Source organism: Cyclopterus lumpus, chromosome 13 (assembly GCF_009769545.1).
Source record: "Cyclopterus lumpus isolate fCycLum1 chromosome 13, fCycLum1.pri, whole genome shotgun sequence".
Lineage (NCBI taxonomy): Eukaryota > Metazoa > Chordata > Actinopteri > Perciformes > Cyclopteridae > Cyclopterus > Cyclopterus lumpus.
Window position 1 is genome coordinate 20019496 of NC_046978.1, and position 14790 is coordinate 20034285.

General features: G+C 47.3%; 2 protein-coding genes across 8 annotated transcripts in view; one reads left to right on the plus strand and one right to left on the minus strand.

Annotated features, from left to right (window-relative positions):
* usp2a (ubiquitin specific peptidase 2a) overlaps positions 1–1246 on the plus strand; it is a 26780-nt gene extending 25534 nt beyond the window's left edge. For all 7 annotated transcript variants that reach the window (XM_034548007.1, XM_034548004.1, XM_034548003.1 and 4 more), the window contains 3 exons: positions 295–399; positions 473–593; positions 738–1246. In XM_034548007.1, the coding sequence (XP_034403898.1) occupies positions 295–399; positions 473–593; positions 738–822 (311 nt within the window). In that variant the 3' untranslated portion in view covers positions 823–1246. The remainder of the gene's footprint in view (positions 1–294; positions 400–472; positions 594–737) is intronic.
* Positions 1247–2218: 972 nt separating this feature from the next.
* efhd1 (EF-hand domain family, member D1) lies at positions 2219–14758 on the minus strand. The gene is made up of 4 exons (XM_034548040.1): positions 14357–14758; positions 5462–5609; positions 5185–5319; positions 2219–4010 (listed from the first exon to the last, which is right to left on the minus strand). The coding sequence occupies exons 1-4, from the start codon at positions 14650–14652 to the stop codon at positions 3876–3878; spliced, it is 714 nt and encodes a 237-aa protein (XP_034403931.1). The 5' UTR covers positions 14653–14758; the 3' UTR covers positions 2219–3875.
* Between the last annotated feature and the right edge of the window lie 32 nt (positions 14759–14790).

The window sequence follows — 14790 nt, forward strand, 5'->3', positions numbered from 1 at the left end:
GGTCAATGTGTTATTCACGTGATGTCATAGGTCAATGTGTTATTCACGTGATGTCATAGGTCAATGTGTTATTCACGTGATGTCATAGGTCAATGTTATCGAGTACTTTATGAATCAGTGCTAAATATAAGATTTAGAAGTTTGTATTTATGATTTAATGTCGTCTAAAGTGCCGCTGTGGGGCCGATGAGGATGATGATGATGATGAGGATGAAACTGTAGTAACACAAGTGAAGATGCCCCACAGAGCGCGTTGTCAACGTTACGTCCTTGACTCCGCCCCCTCGCCTCCAGACCTGAAACGCTTCTCTGAGGCGCGACGGACCAGCAAGCTCTCCACCTTCGTCAACTTCCCCCTGAAGGACCTCGACCTGCGGGAGTTCTCCTCCGAAAGCAGCAGTAAGGTTCTGTTTATGGTCGTAATCACAATAATGAGGCCGGAGGAGCGGAACCTGACCGCTTCCTGTTTCAGGAGACGCGGTGTACCACCTGTACGCCGTGTCCAACCACTCAGGCACCACGATGGGGGGGCACTACACGGCCTACTGTCGCAGCCCCAGCTCGGGGGAGTGGTCCACCTTCAATGACTCCAGGTAGGTCTGAACACCATCGTCATCGTCACTTTAACGTAGGTTTGAGAAGATTAATATTAATAAACACTTGAGCACCGACGACGTCGTTCTTTGGTCTTCACCATCGGTTTCCCACAATGCAACGTTCTTCTCTCGTCTCTCCAGAGTAACGCCAATGTCCTCCAGCCAAGTGCGCAGCAGCGACGCCTACGTCCTGTTCTACGAGCTGGCTTCCTCCTCGCGCATGTGAAGCTCTGACGGACAGCTGGAGAGAAAAAAGAAATGGAGTGCTGGTGGAGCCCGGACTTGTTTTTTTGACATATATCTCACACACACACACTCATGAACACACACACACACACACACTCATGAACACACACACCTCCACCAGCCTGCAGGCTGCTTCTCTCCATCAGGGAGGAACCACAGGAACCACGTTCTCTCTCTCCGTCTTCACTCTTCTGTCCTTCTCTTTCTGTGTGTGTGTGTGTGTGTGTGTGTGTGTGTGTGTGTGTGTGTGTGTGTGTGTGTCACAGGGCAATAATCCCATCTGACGACCCTCCGGTGAATCTGTCCCTCTCTATGCACTGCAAACACACCTCTCCTCTTCCTCCTCTTCCTCTTCTTCAGCTCTCCTCGTTGGCCTCAAAACATTAAAAACTCACTTGTTGCAATTCTGGTTATGATTTATACTGTTTTTATGTTGTTTTGGTCATCATCATCATCACCACGGTGGCTGCATGGTCACATGACTCTTCAGCCCACCGGCCTGCTCGCCGTTCACGTCTTTCCCTGAAACACTCCTTCCTCTTCCTCTTCCTCTTCACTCTGTCTCTCACTGTGAGCGCTCCACGTTTCAGAGCTCCAGGTTTCAGAGCTCCACGTTTCAGCCTCTGGACTCGTTTCTCGTGTGCTGACGATGACGACGGACGCTTCAGCTCTTTTCTTCCTCTCGTTTCAGGCCATCGAACAACACGGAAAAGAATGTTTTAAAGAAGAAGAACAAACACTATCTGTATATTTTTATATCCTGATGCAATATAGAGAATGTACTATTCAAAGGTGCTGAACACGACCCATCACTTTGTTTCACAGGTTTCAAGAGAGAGAAAAAAGTTATTATTTATGCTTACAGGTGATAATGTGATGAGTCACACTTTTTAACAGTGGCAGTCAAACACATGAGTATAATATATATTCATATATATATTCATATATATATATATATATATATATATATATATGAAATAAAAGTTAACAAAACAGCTGTTTTACTTGGTTATTGTCTCTTTAATGAGGAAGAATCTGCCAGCTTTGCTCACATGACTAAACACCAGAAAGAAAAAGTGGAATATTAAAGAAGAATATGAGTTTTTACACTGTGTGTGTGTGTTTTAATAAACTACTGCATATGTATAGTGTCGCCCTCATGTGGTAGAAAGGTGTACTGCATACATCTGCAGTACAAACTCTTTGTAAACGAAAGAGTTTGTTTATGTTTAATATATTTACATTTTCAGACATACTATTGTTTGACTTTTATAAAAAAATTCTGTACTATGATTTTTAAACACTATAACTTCGTTATAACTTAATATACATGTTATACTATATGAGTTTGTGAATGAGCAGTCAGTCTTCATTAATATCAGTTGTATTGATCCTTTATTGCATCAAGTCAAACTTCCATTCTGACAACACAATATCTTTACAAGTGCCCCAAAAAATATATCTTACTGACCTTTTGTTAATTATTATATTTGGCAACTTATACGTCTGTGCTAAAACAATTAATATATAGACTAATTTATTCATGTAAAAATACATTGTCAGTTTCCACAACAAACAGTAGTTTAGTAACATGCGACAAAGTAAACAACAACATTAAGGAAACAAACAACAAGCTGAAGTTCTTTATGCGTCTTTACATTGTTTAGGTTCACGTGTTGGAGATGTGGTTCCCCTGAGGGGGGCGGACCTGGACCTGGACCTGGATCCAACAGAACCAGGTCCACTTCTATTTAAACAACACAACAAAAACATTGGAGAGGAAAAAGTTCAATATTTTGGGGATAAAACACACTTTCCCTTCCGAGTGTGTGTGTGTGTGTCTCTGTGTGTGTGTGTGTGTGTGTGTCTGTATGTGTGTCTGTGTATGTGTGTCTGTGTGTGTCTCTGTGTGTGTGTGTGTGTGTGTGTATGTCTGTGTCTGTGTGTGTCTCTGTGTGTGTGTGTCTGTGTGTGTGTGTGTGTGTGTGTGTGTGTGTGTGTGTGTGTGTGTGTGTCACGCTGGACCCCGTTCTGGTTCGCGTTCGTCAAACCTTCATACGTTTGAAACAGGATGAGACATAATTTACCTTTACGGGAGGGAATCATCATCAGAGATTATATCACGCATTGCATTATGGGTAATGAGGGTCTCTTCTTCCCGGACTCTACGAAAGTGCAAATATTAACTCACCACGCGCGCTTTGAGAAGCTACAAGCTAATACAAGTGGTGATGTCACAGTGTGTTAACAAGGAGGAGGCGGGTCCATCAGACCTGCAGCTGGTCTGAGAGACAGGAAGTCCACGGAGCGGTCGACCTGTCAATCAAATGAGCTGTGTTGAGACGTGTGAGAACGTCCTGAAGGTTAAAGAGGAGGCTCAACAGGTTCATTCTCTCAGGGATTAGCCTAGCTTAACTCTATTATTATTATTTCATGTGGTTCTCTTTCATCTGGAAAGTTCCAAAATTACCAGAACATGTTAGTGTTTGTTTTTCTTAATGCTAAGCTAGGCTAACCAAGAAAGCCAATAAACCCCGAACTATTCCTGATTGAGTTATTTTATTATTATTTGTGCTCAATATAAATCTTACTTACGAACCGGTTAAAGTGTTTTTAAGTCAAAGCTGCATAAAGACTTATTTACTTAGTGTTATAATACTGTTACGACAGTTATGTCTACTTGACCCCGTAGTAACGAGGTCACGTGACTAACCAGGAAGTTAAAGAACTCAACGTCGTAACGAGTAGAAATACCTTGAGATGAAAACTTCCAGTTCTGACACAAAGGAAATAAACAAACGCACAATAACTCTACGACGTTGCCGTGGCAACGCGCTTGTTTTCTAGCTGCAGGAAGTCTGGAATGACCCTATCTGGTTTAAGAGGTTTTTTTTTTTTTCAAGTAATTTTTAGTGCGTTTTTTTAATTTCTTTTTTACTTCGATGCTATTTTTCGTCCCGAATGGTGAGCGGAGTGGAATGAGAAGCCGTGAGTTCGAGCCCAGGAGCGGCGGCCGGGTGCGTGTTCGGGTCGTCAGGAGCAGAAGGCGGACTGCAGCTGCTTGAAGGCGGCCTGCCGCTGTTTCTTGTCCACTTCCTGTCTCTTGCGCTCTTCCTTTTCCTCCTGGATCTCGGCCTCGAACTTGCTGCCCAGAGACAGAGCCTGCATCTGGAGGCACAGGGGGGGAGGAGCTTATTATGACGCTTTATTTTGGCGGTCTGTGGAGACGTCCTTGGACTCGGATCATTTAAAGTCAGCAAACTGTCAGAAATGCTCAATGTTGTACTTTTACTTTGTCACAACAATTCACATAATTAATACAAGAAACTTTTTATTTAAAATTCATTCTCAGTGTTAATGAAGTTAATAATGAGCTCAGCTTCAGGAGGCTCAAAATTAACCTCTAAGATCTATTTAATATTCATGTGAAAACATCTGATTTATTCTAGTTTATCACCAACACTACATTTTACTAGATTACATAAAAGTACTCGTGTTCACTGAGCAGAGCCTGAACGCACCATGAGAACGTTATCATTTACCTTCAGCCAGTACTCACGTTCACTGAGCAGAGCCTGAACGCATCATGAGAACGTTATCATTTACCTTCAGCCAGTACTCACGTTCACTGAGCAGAGCCTGAACGCATCATCATGTAACTGAAGTGATGTTACTAGCTAACATTACTAGCTAACATTACTAGCTAACGTTACCAGCCTTGTGTTGTTCTAAACACTGATTGGTTGTTGACAAAGTCACATGATCAGAGAAACATCATGATCACATGTTCTACTGGAGGAGAAAACTTTATTTACACTGTGATGGTTAACGTTAATCTGAGGTTCACATGACCCATGAAGGGGGATCTAAATATTGTACCTAGTTGTACTCTACAAATATTGTAGAGTACAACATAGAGTACAACTAGAGTACAACTAGAGTACAACTAGAGTACAACATAGAGTACAACATAGAGTACAACATAGAGTACAACTAGAGTACAACATAGAGTACAACATAGAGTACAACTAGAGTACAACATAGAGTACAACTAGAGTACAACTAGAGTACAACATAGAGTACAACTAGAGTACAACATAGAGTACAACTAGAGTACAACATAGAGTACAACTAGAGTACAACTAGAGTACAACATAGAGTACAACATAGAGTACAACTAGAGTACAACATAGAGTACAACATAGAGTACAACTAGAGTACAACATAGAGTACAACATAGAGTACAACTAGAGTACAACTAGAGTACAACTAGAGTACAACATAGAGTACAACTAGAGTACAACTAGAGTACAACTAGAGTACAACTAGAGTACTAGGGTACCTTGGCTTCAAAGAAGTCCTTGGCTCCCATCACCCCCTCGGTGGACACGTTGATCTCAGACAGCCGGGCCAGAGCCATCAGGCCGCTCTCCTCCTGCAGCTCTCCGGCCGCCGCTCTCCTGAAGATCAACAGGAACTGCAGGAAGGATCTCAGTTAGGAGGTCTGCTTCTCTTCTACTTCAGGAGGGAACTTCATGATCATCCCGATAAGAGAACTTTACCACGACGGAGTCACTTATATATATTCTACATTCTGATGTATTTAACTGGACACTCACCTCTCTGTAGCTCAGCTTGCCGTCGAAGTCTTCGTCCACCTCTTTGATCATGTTCTTCAGGCCCAGGTGGGTCTGTGGAGCTCCCAGCTTCTCCATCATCAGCTTCAGCTCCATCAGGTCGATGAAGCCGTCTCTACCGGTGTCGTACCTGCAAACCACAGAAACCCCGTCAGTGTTAGGAGGGACCTCTGGTTCTGTTGAGTGAAGCCAACACTTCATGTGTTAAAGCTGCATTCTCTCTCCTGACCACCAGGGGGCGACTCCTCTGGTTGTATAGAAGTCTATGCTTCATGTGTTAAAGCTGCATTCTCTCTCCTGACCACCAGGGGGCGACTCCTCTGGTTGTATAGAAGTCTATGCTTCATGTTAAAGCTGCATTCTCTCTCCTGACCACCAGGGGGCGACTCCTCTGGTTGTATAGAAGTCTATGCTTCATGTGTTAAAGCTGCATTCTCTCTCCTGACCACCAGGGGGCGACTCCTCTGGTTGTATAGAAGTCTATGCTTCATGTTAAAGCTGCATTCTCTCTCCTGACCACCAGGGGGCGACTCCTCTGGTTGTATAGAAGTCTATGCTTCATGTGTTAAAGCTGCATTCTCTCTCCTGACCACCAGGGGGCGACTCCTCTGGTTGTATAGAAGTCTATGCTTCATGTGTTAAAGCTGCATTCTCTCTCCTGACCACCAGGGACTCTATAAAATTGTCATTTAGAGTGAAACAGACCATAAAGCAGGGGATGTTTTAGGGCGGGGCTACAATGTGATTGACAGGCGGAGGCTGGAACTGTGAGCTTGGAGCAAAAGGATGGTGTTGAACGTTTATGAACGATTAAATATATAAACCATTTCACAGAGTATTCATAGAAGCTTCCAGAGACTCCATGAGTGCTGGCTCCGACTCCGACTGCCAGGAACCTCGGTGTGACACCTGTCAGTCAACTCTCTCTGACTGCCAACATTACCGCAATAACACGCTCCTGTAGGTCCATGCTGTACAACATCAGGAGAATACGACCTCTAACTCAGAAGGCGGCACAGGTTCTGGTCCAGGTTCTGGTCCAGGTTCTGGTCATCTCACAGCTAGACTACTGTAACTCCCTCCTTCAGGTCTACCTGCTAATGACATTCGACCTCTACAGCTCATCCAGAATGCAGCTGCTCGACTGGTCTTCAACCTCCCGAAATTTACCCACAATCCTCTGCTCCTCCACGACCTTCACTGGTTACCGGTGGCACTTGCGTACCGTGCTGCGAACAGATCGGGTCCAGTCTACATCCAGGACATGGTCTAACTTCACACCCAGGACATGGTCTAACCTCACACCCAGGACATGGTCTAACCTCACACCCAGGACATGGTCTAACCTCACACCAGGACATGGTCTAACCTCACACCCAGGACATGGTCTAACCTCACACCCAGGACATGGTCTAACCTCACACCCAGGACATGGTCTAACCTCACACCCAGGACATGGTCTAACCTCACATCCAGGACATGGTCTAACCTCACATCCAGGACATGGTCTAACCTCACACCCAGGACATGGTCTAACCTCACATCCAGGACATGGTCTAACCTCACACCCAGGACATGGTCTAACCTCACACCCAGGACATGGTCATGGTCTAACCTCACATCCAGGACATGGTCTAACCTCACACCCAGGACATGGTCTAACCTCACACCCAGGACATGGTCTAACCTCACACCCTGGACATGGTCTAACCTCACACCCAGGACATGGTCTAACCTCACACCCAGGACATGGTCTAACCTCCACCAATCAGCTTGTAGCTCCTTCACTTCGAGCTAAACACTCAAAGTCACGACTGTTTGCTGTGCTGGCTCCTCATTGGTGGAACGAGCTCCCCATTGACATCAGCACAGGAAGTCTCTACAGACTAAAAACACATCTTAGTGACGACACCTTGAATAGGGAAGGTAGAGCCGTAGTGAAGAAATTGTACTTTCTTGATTCTTGTTGTTCTGAGTTTGGACTCATGGTTTAATACACTTATTATAAGTCACTTTGGATAAAAGCGTCAGCTAAATGACATGTAATGTAAAGTAATGTAATGAGAGTATTCATAGAAGCTTCCAGAGACTCCATGAGAGCATTCATAGAAGCTTCCAGAGAGAGAATGACATGCTCAGGACACAAACAGAGCCATTGTTTACCTCCAGCTCCGATACATCACGTCCAGACTGTACAGAAGAAGTGGACGCGTCACTCGTTGGTTTGTGGACGTTTTTTAAGCCTCGACTTCGGCATTACGGTAGTCGCCATCTTGGTTTTTTTGCAACCAGAGAACAGGAAGTGACCTGTTGGACTGAGGAGTGACGTATAGACGGCGTATACGTCTCTGGTGTCAACCTGTCAATCACCTTGTAGCCCCGGCCTAAAGCGTCCCCTGCTTTATGGTCTGTTTGACTCTAAATGACCATAATTTACTAAATGAACATCATTCTGTATTGAAGAAGACTTGAAACTAGAGATTGAGACCAAAAACTAATGTTTACAATGTTAAAAAGAAATAGTTGACACATTCCCATGCACACAGAGGTGTAACGTTCACGCCTCTTGAAGGGCCCTGTTGTTCAGAGGGTAAAGAACATGCAGAGTGAGGTTCTTATGGGAACCATTGTAGCCGATGGTTAACCAGCCTCATTTGCATAACGGGCTGATTACAGCCAGAGAAAGGGCTTCCTGTCTGGGCCGCATTCCAACACTGGGACACAAAGAGACACTCAGACAAACTTCTTCTTTGTGGGACAAGAAGAATGCAGGAGGAGAGAAAACCCACAGGAACCCTTGTTATGTCAGAACCTACAGGAACGCTCTCATGTCAGAACCTACAGGAACGCTCTCATGTCAGAACCTACAGCAACGCTCTCATGTCAGAACCTACAGGAATGCTCTCATGTCAGAACCTACAGGAGGCTCTCATGTCAGAACCTACAGGAGGCTCTCATGTCAGAACCTACAGGAACGCTCTCATGTCAGAACCTACAGGAACGCTCTCATGTCAGAACCTACAGGAGGCTCTCATGTCAGAACCTACAGGAACGCTCTCATGTCAGAACCTACAGCAACGCTCTCATGTCAGAACCTACAGCAACGCTCTCATGTCAGAACCTACAGCAACGCTCTCATGTCAGAACCTACAAGAACGCTCTCATGTCAGAACCTACAGCAACGCTCTCATGTCAGAACCTACAAGAACGCTCTCATGTCAGAACCTACAGCAACGCTCTCATGTCAGAACCTACAGGAACGCTCTCTTGTCAGAACCTACAGGAACGCTCTCATGTCAGAACCTACAAGAACGCTCTCATGTCAGAACCTACAAGAACACTCTCATGTCAGAACCTACAAGAACACTCTCTTGTCAGAACCTACAGGAACACTCTCTTGTCAGAACCTACAGGAACGCTCTCTTGTCAGAACCTACAAGAACGCTCTCATGTCAGAACCTACAAGAACACTCTCTTGTCAGAACCTACAGGAGGCTCTCGTCAGAACCTACAGGAACGCTCTCATGTCAGAACCTACAAGAACACTCATGTCAGAACCTACAGGAACGCTCTCTTGTCAGAACCTACAAGAACGCTCTCATGTCAGAACCTACAAGAACACTCTCTTGTCAGAACCTACAGGAGGCTCTCGTCAGAACCTACAGGAACGCTCTCATGTCAGAACCCAAAGGAACGCTCTCACGTCAGAACCTACAAGAACGCTCTCATGTCAGAACCTACAGGAACGCTCTCATGTCAGAACCTACAGGAACGCTCTCATGTCAGAACCTACAAGAACGCTCTCATGTCAGAACCTACAGGAACGCTCTCATGTCAGAACCTACAAGAACGCTCTCATGTCAGAACCCACAAGAACGCTCTCATGTCAGAACCCACAATGAACGCTCTCATGTCAGAACCCACAAGAACGCTCTCATGTCAGAACCCACAGGAACGCTCTCATGTCAGAACCTACAGGAACGCTCTCATGTCAGAACCTACAAGAACGCTCTCTTGTCAGAACCTACAAGAACGCTCTCATGTCAGAACCCACAGGAACGCTCTCATGTCAGAACCCACAAGAACGCTCTCTTGTCAGAACCTACAAGAACGCTCTCATGTCAGAACCTACAGGAACGCTCTCATGTCAGAACCTACAGGAGGCTCTCATGTCAGAACCTACAGCAACGCTCTCATGTCAGAACCTACAGCAACGCTCTCATGTCAGAACCTACAGCAACGCTCTCATGTCAGAACCTACAGCAACGCTCTCATGTCAGAACCTACAGGAACGCTCTCATGTCAGAACCTACAAGAACGCTCTCTTGTCAGAACCTACAGGAACGCTCTCTTGTCAGAACCTACAGGAACGCTCTCATGTCAGAACCTACAGGAACGCTCTCATGTCAGAACCTACAAGAACGCTCTCTTGTCAGAACCTACAGGAACGCTCTCTTGTCAGAACCTACAAGAACGCTCTCTTGTCAGAACCTACAGGAACGCTCTCATGTCAGAACCTACAAGAACGCTCTCATGTCAGAACCTACAAGAACACTCTCTTGTCAGAACCTACAGGAGGCTCTCGTCAGAACCTACAGGAACGCTCTCATGTCAGAACCTACAGGAACGCTCTCATGTCAGAACCTACAAGAACGCTCTCTTGTCAGAACCTACAAGAACGCTCTCTTGTCAGAACCTACAAGAACGCTCTCTTGTCAGAACCTACAGGAACGCTCTCATGTCAGAACCCACAGGAACGCTCTCTTGTCAGAACCTACAGGAACGCTCTCTTGTCAGAACCTACAGGAACGCTCTCATGTCAGAACCTACAAGAACACTCATGTCAGAACCTACAAGAACACTCATGTCAGAACCTACAGGAACGCTCTCTTGTCAGAACCTACAAGAACGCTCTCATGTCAGAACCTACAAGAACGCTCTCTTGTCAGAACCTACAGGAGGCTCTCGTCAGAACCTACAGGAACGCTCTCATGTCAGAACCCAAAGGAACGCTCTCACGTCAGAACCTACAAGAACGCTCTCATGTCAGAACCTACAGGAACGCTCTCATGTCAGAACCTACAAGAACGCTCTCATGTCAGAACCCACAAGAACGCTCTCATGTCAGAACCTACAGGAACGCTCTCATGTCAGAACCTACAAGAACGCTCTCATGTCAGAACCCACAAGAACGCTCTCATGTCAGAACCCACAATGAACGCTCTCATGTCAGAACCCACAAGAACGCACTCATGTCAGAACCCACAGGAACGCTCTCATGTCAGAACCTACAGGAACGCTCTCATGTCAGAACCTACAAGAACGCTCTCTTGTCAGAACCTACAAGAACGCTCTCATGTCAGAACCCACAGGAACGCTCTCATGTCAGAACCCACAAGAACGCTCTCTTGTCAGAACCTACAGGAACGCTCTCTTGTCAGAACCTACAGGAACGCTCTCATGTCAGAACCTACAGCGACGCTCTCATGTCAGAACCTACAGGAACGCTCTCATGTCAGAACCTACAAGAACGCTCTCTTGTCAGAACCTACAGGAACGCTCTCTTGTCAGAACCTACAAGAACGCTCTCTTGTCAGAACCTACAGGAACGCTCTCATGTCAGAACCTACAAGAACGCTCTCATGTCAGAACCTACAAGAACACTCTCTTGTCAGAACCTACAGGAGGCTCTCGTCAGAACCTACAGGAACGCTCTCATGTCAGAACCTACAGGAACGCTCTCATGTCAGAACCTACAAGAACGCTCTCTTGTCAGAACCTACAAGAACGCTCTCTTGTCAGAACCTACAGGAACGCTCTCATGTCAGAACCCACAGGAACGCTCTCTTGTCAGAACCTACAGGAACGCTCTCTTGTCAGAACCTACAGGAACGCTCTCATGTCAGAACCTACAAGAACACTCATGTCAGAACCTACAAGAACACTCATGTCAGAACCTACAGGAACGCTCTCTTGTCAGAACCTACAAGAACGCTCTCATGTCAGAACCTACAAGAACGCTCTCTTGTCAGAACCTACAGGAGGCTCTCGTCAGAACCTACAGGAACGCTCTCATGTCAGAACCCAAAGGAACGCTCTCACGTCAGAACCTACAAGAACGCTCTCATGTCAGAACCTACAGGAACGCTCTCATGTCAGAACCTACAGGAACGCTCTCATGTCAGAACCTACAAGAACGCTCTCATGTCAGAACCTACAGGAACGCTCTCATGTCAGAACCTACAAGAACGCTCTCATGTCAGAACCCACAAGAACGCTCTCATGTCAGAACCCACAATGAACGCTCTCATGTCAGAACCCACAAGAACGCACTCATGTCAGAACCCACAGGAACGCTCTCATGTCAGAACCTACAGGAACGCTCTCATGTCAGAACCTACAAGAACGCTCTCTTGTCAGAACCTACAAGAACGCTCTCATGTCAGAACCCACAGGAACGCTCTCATGTCAGAACCCACAAGAACGCTCTCTTGTCAGAACCTACAAGAACGCTCTCATGTCAGAACCTACAAGAACGCTCTCATGTCAGAACCCACAGGAACGCTCTCATGTCAGAACCCACAGGAACGCTCTCATGTCAGAACCCACAGGAACGCTCTCATGTCAGAACCCACAGGAACGCTCTCATGTCAGAACCCACAAGAACGCTCTTATGTCAGAACCCACAAGAACGCTCTTATGTCAGAACCCACAAGAACGCTCTCATGTCAGAACCTACAAGAACGCTCTCATGTCAGAACCCACAGGAATGCTCTCATGTCAGAACCCACAAGAACGCTCTTATGTCAGAACCCACAAGAATGCTCTCAGGTCAGAACCCACAAGAACGCTCTTATGTCAGAACCCACAAGAACGCTCTCATGTCAGAACCTACAAGAACACTCTCATGTCAGAACCCACAGGAATGCTCTCATGTCAGAACCCACAAGAACGCTCTCATGTCAGAACCTACAGGAACGCTCTCATGTCAGAACCCACAAGAACGCTCTCATGTCAGAACCCACAAGAACGCTCTTATGTCAGAACCCACAAGAACGCTCTCATGTCAGAACCTACAAGAACACTCTCATGTCAGAACCCACAGGAATGCTCTCATGTCAGAACCTACAAGAACGCTCTCATGTCAGAACCCACAAGAACGCTCTTATGTCAGAACCCACAAGAACGCTCTCATGTCAGAACCTACAAGAACGCTCTCATGTCAGAACCTACAACCTACAGGAACGCTCTCATGTCAGAACCCACAGGAACGCTCTCATGTCAGAACCTACAGGAACGCTCTCATGTCAGAACCTACAGGAGGCTCTCATGTCAGAACCTACAGGAACGCTCTCATGTCAGAACCTACAGGAACGCTCTCATGTCAGAACCCACAGGAACGCTCTCATGTCAGAACCCACAGGAACGCTCTCATGTCAGAACCTACAACCTACAGGAACGCTCTCATGTCAGAACCTACAGGAACGCTCTCATGTCAGAACCTACAGGAACGCTCTCATGTCAGAACCTACAGGAACGCTCTCATGTCAGAACCTACAGGAGGCTCTCATGTCAGAACCTACAGGAACGCTCTCATGTCAGAACCTACAGGAACGCTCTCATGTCAGAACCCACAGGAACGCTCTCATGTCAGAACCCACAGGAACGCTCTCATGTCAGAACCTACAGGAACGCTCTCATGTCAGAACCTACAGGAACGCTCTCATGTCAGAACCCACAGGAACGCTCTCATGTCAGAACCTACAGGAACGCTCTCATGTCAGAACCTACAGGAACGCTCTCATGTCAGAACCTACAGGAACGCTCTCATGTCAGAACCTACAAGAACGCTCTCATGTCAGAACCCACAGGAACGCTCTCATGTCAGAACCCACAAGAACGCTCTTATGTCAGAACCCACAGGAACGCTCTCATGTCAGAACCTACAAGAACGCTCTTATGTCAGAACCCACAGGAACGCTCTCTTGTCAGAACCTACAAGAACGCTCTCATGTCAGAACCTACAGGAACGCTCTCATGTCAGAACCTACAAGAACGCTCTTATGTCAGAACCCACAGGAACGCTCTCATGTCAGAACCTACAGGAACGCTCTCATGTCAGAACCTACAGGAACGCTCTTATGTCAGAACCCATGTTGCCATGTTATATTTTAGAGGGCCATGTTCATTTCATTTGTACCAGTTTCGTGATGAACTTGAACGCATCACCGTCGTTGCTGCCTCGCGCTTCCCGCTCTGATCACCACACACACACACACACACAGGCTGTAACAGACACACACACACAAACAGAGACACGCACACACAGGCGGTCACATACACACACACACACACACACACACACACAGGCGGTCACAGACACACACACACACACAGGCGGTCACAGACACACACACACACAGGCGGTCACACACACACACACACAGGCGGTCACACACACACACACACACACACACAGGCGGTCACACACACACACACAGGCGGTCACACACACACACACACACACGCGGTCACGTGGCCTCGCTGTGACACACACACACACACGCGGTCACACACACACACACACACACACACAGGCGGTCACACACACACACACGCGGTCACGTGGCCTCGCTGTGACACACACACACACAGGCGGTCACACACACACACACACACACACACAGGCGGTCACACACACACACACACACACACGCGGTCACGTGGCCTCGCTGTGACACACACACACACACGCGGTCACGTGGCCTCGCTGTGAGTCAGACTGACAGCTCGCGCTTCCCCCGCGAGGCTTCACGTCAGCATCTTTATCCTCTCGAGCCCTCGCTCGCGCGCCCTCCCTCGCGCGCCGCTCCTTACCGTTTGAACATCGTCTCCATGTCTTTGATCTGCTTGCGCGTGAACTCTTTGAACTCCGTGTACGGGTTGAACACGCGGGTCCGGCACGGGGCGGCGTTCCCGTCGTTGATGTCCTGTCTGCGGGTCAACACGGCGGACAGCTCGGAGGAGGAGGACGGGTCTCCGCCACAGGCTCCCTCGGCCTCCTGCTGCGGTCTGGGTCGGACCGGGCTCGGCTCGGGCTCCGGCCTCGGCTCGACCTCCTGCGTAGCGGCCATCCGCGTCTGGAGCTTCTTCGCCAGCTCTTCTGACGCCATGGCTGCACGTAACGGGCGTTAATAGGTGCGGGAATGGAGCCTGACAGCCTTCTCACGCAGCGACCGTTAAACACTGGCCGTTGATCACGGAGAAGAAAGCGTGCGCAGCTTCCGGTCGCACTCTTTCAGAATAAGACC

What these genes read in the sequence shown, in the direction of transcription:
- efhd1 (XM_034548040.1), bottom strand. Translation starts at nt 14,652, where the DNA reads ATGGCGTCAGAAGAGCTGGCGAAGAAGCTCCAGACGCGGATGGCCGCT. An exon ending in GCAAGCTGAGCTACAGAGAG is followed by an intron (nt 5,320 to 5,461) that starts GTGAGTGTCCAG and finishes TCCTTCCTGCAG; the next exon opens with TTCCTGTTGATCTTCAGGAG. An exon ending in AGGACTTCTTTGAAGCCAAG is followed by an intron (nt 4,011 to 5,184) that starts GTACCCTAGTAC and finishes CTGTGCCTCCAG; the next exon opens with ATGCAGGCTCTGTCTCTGGG.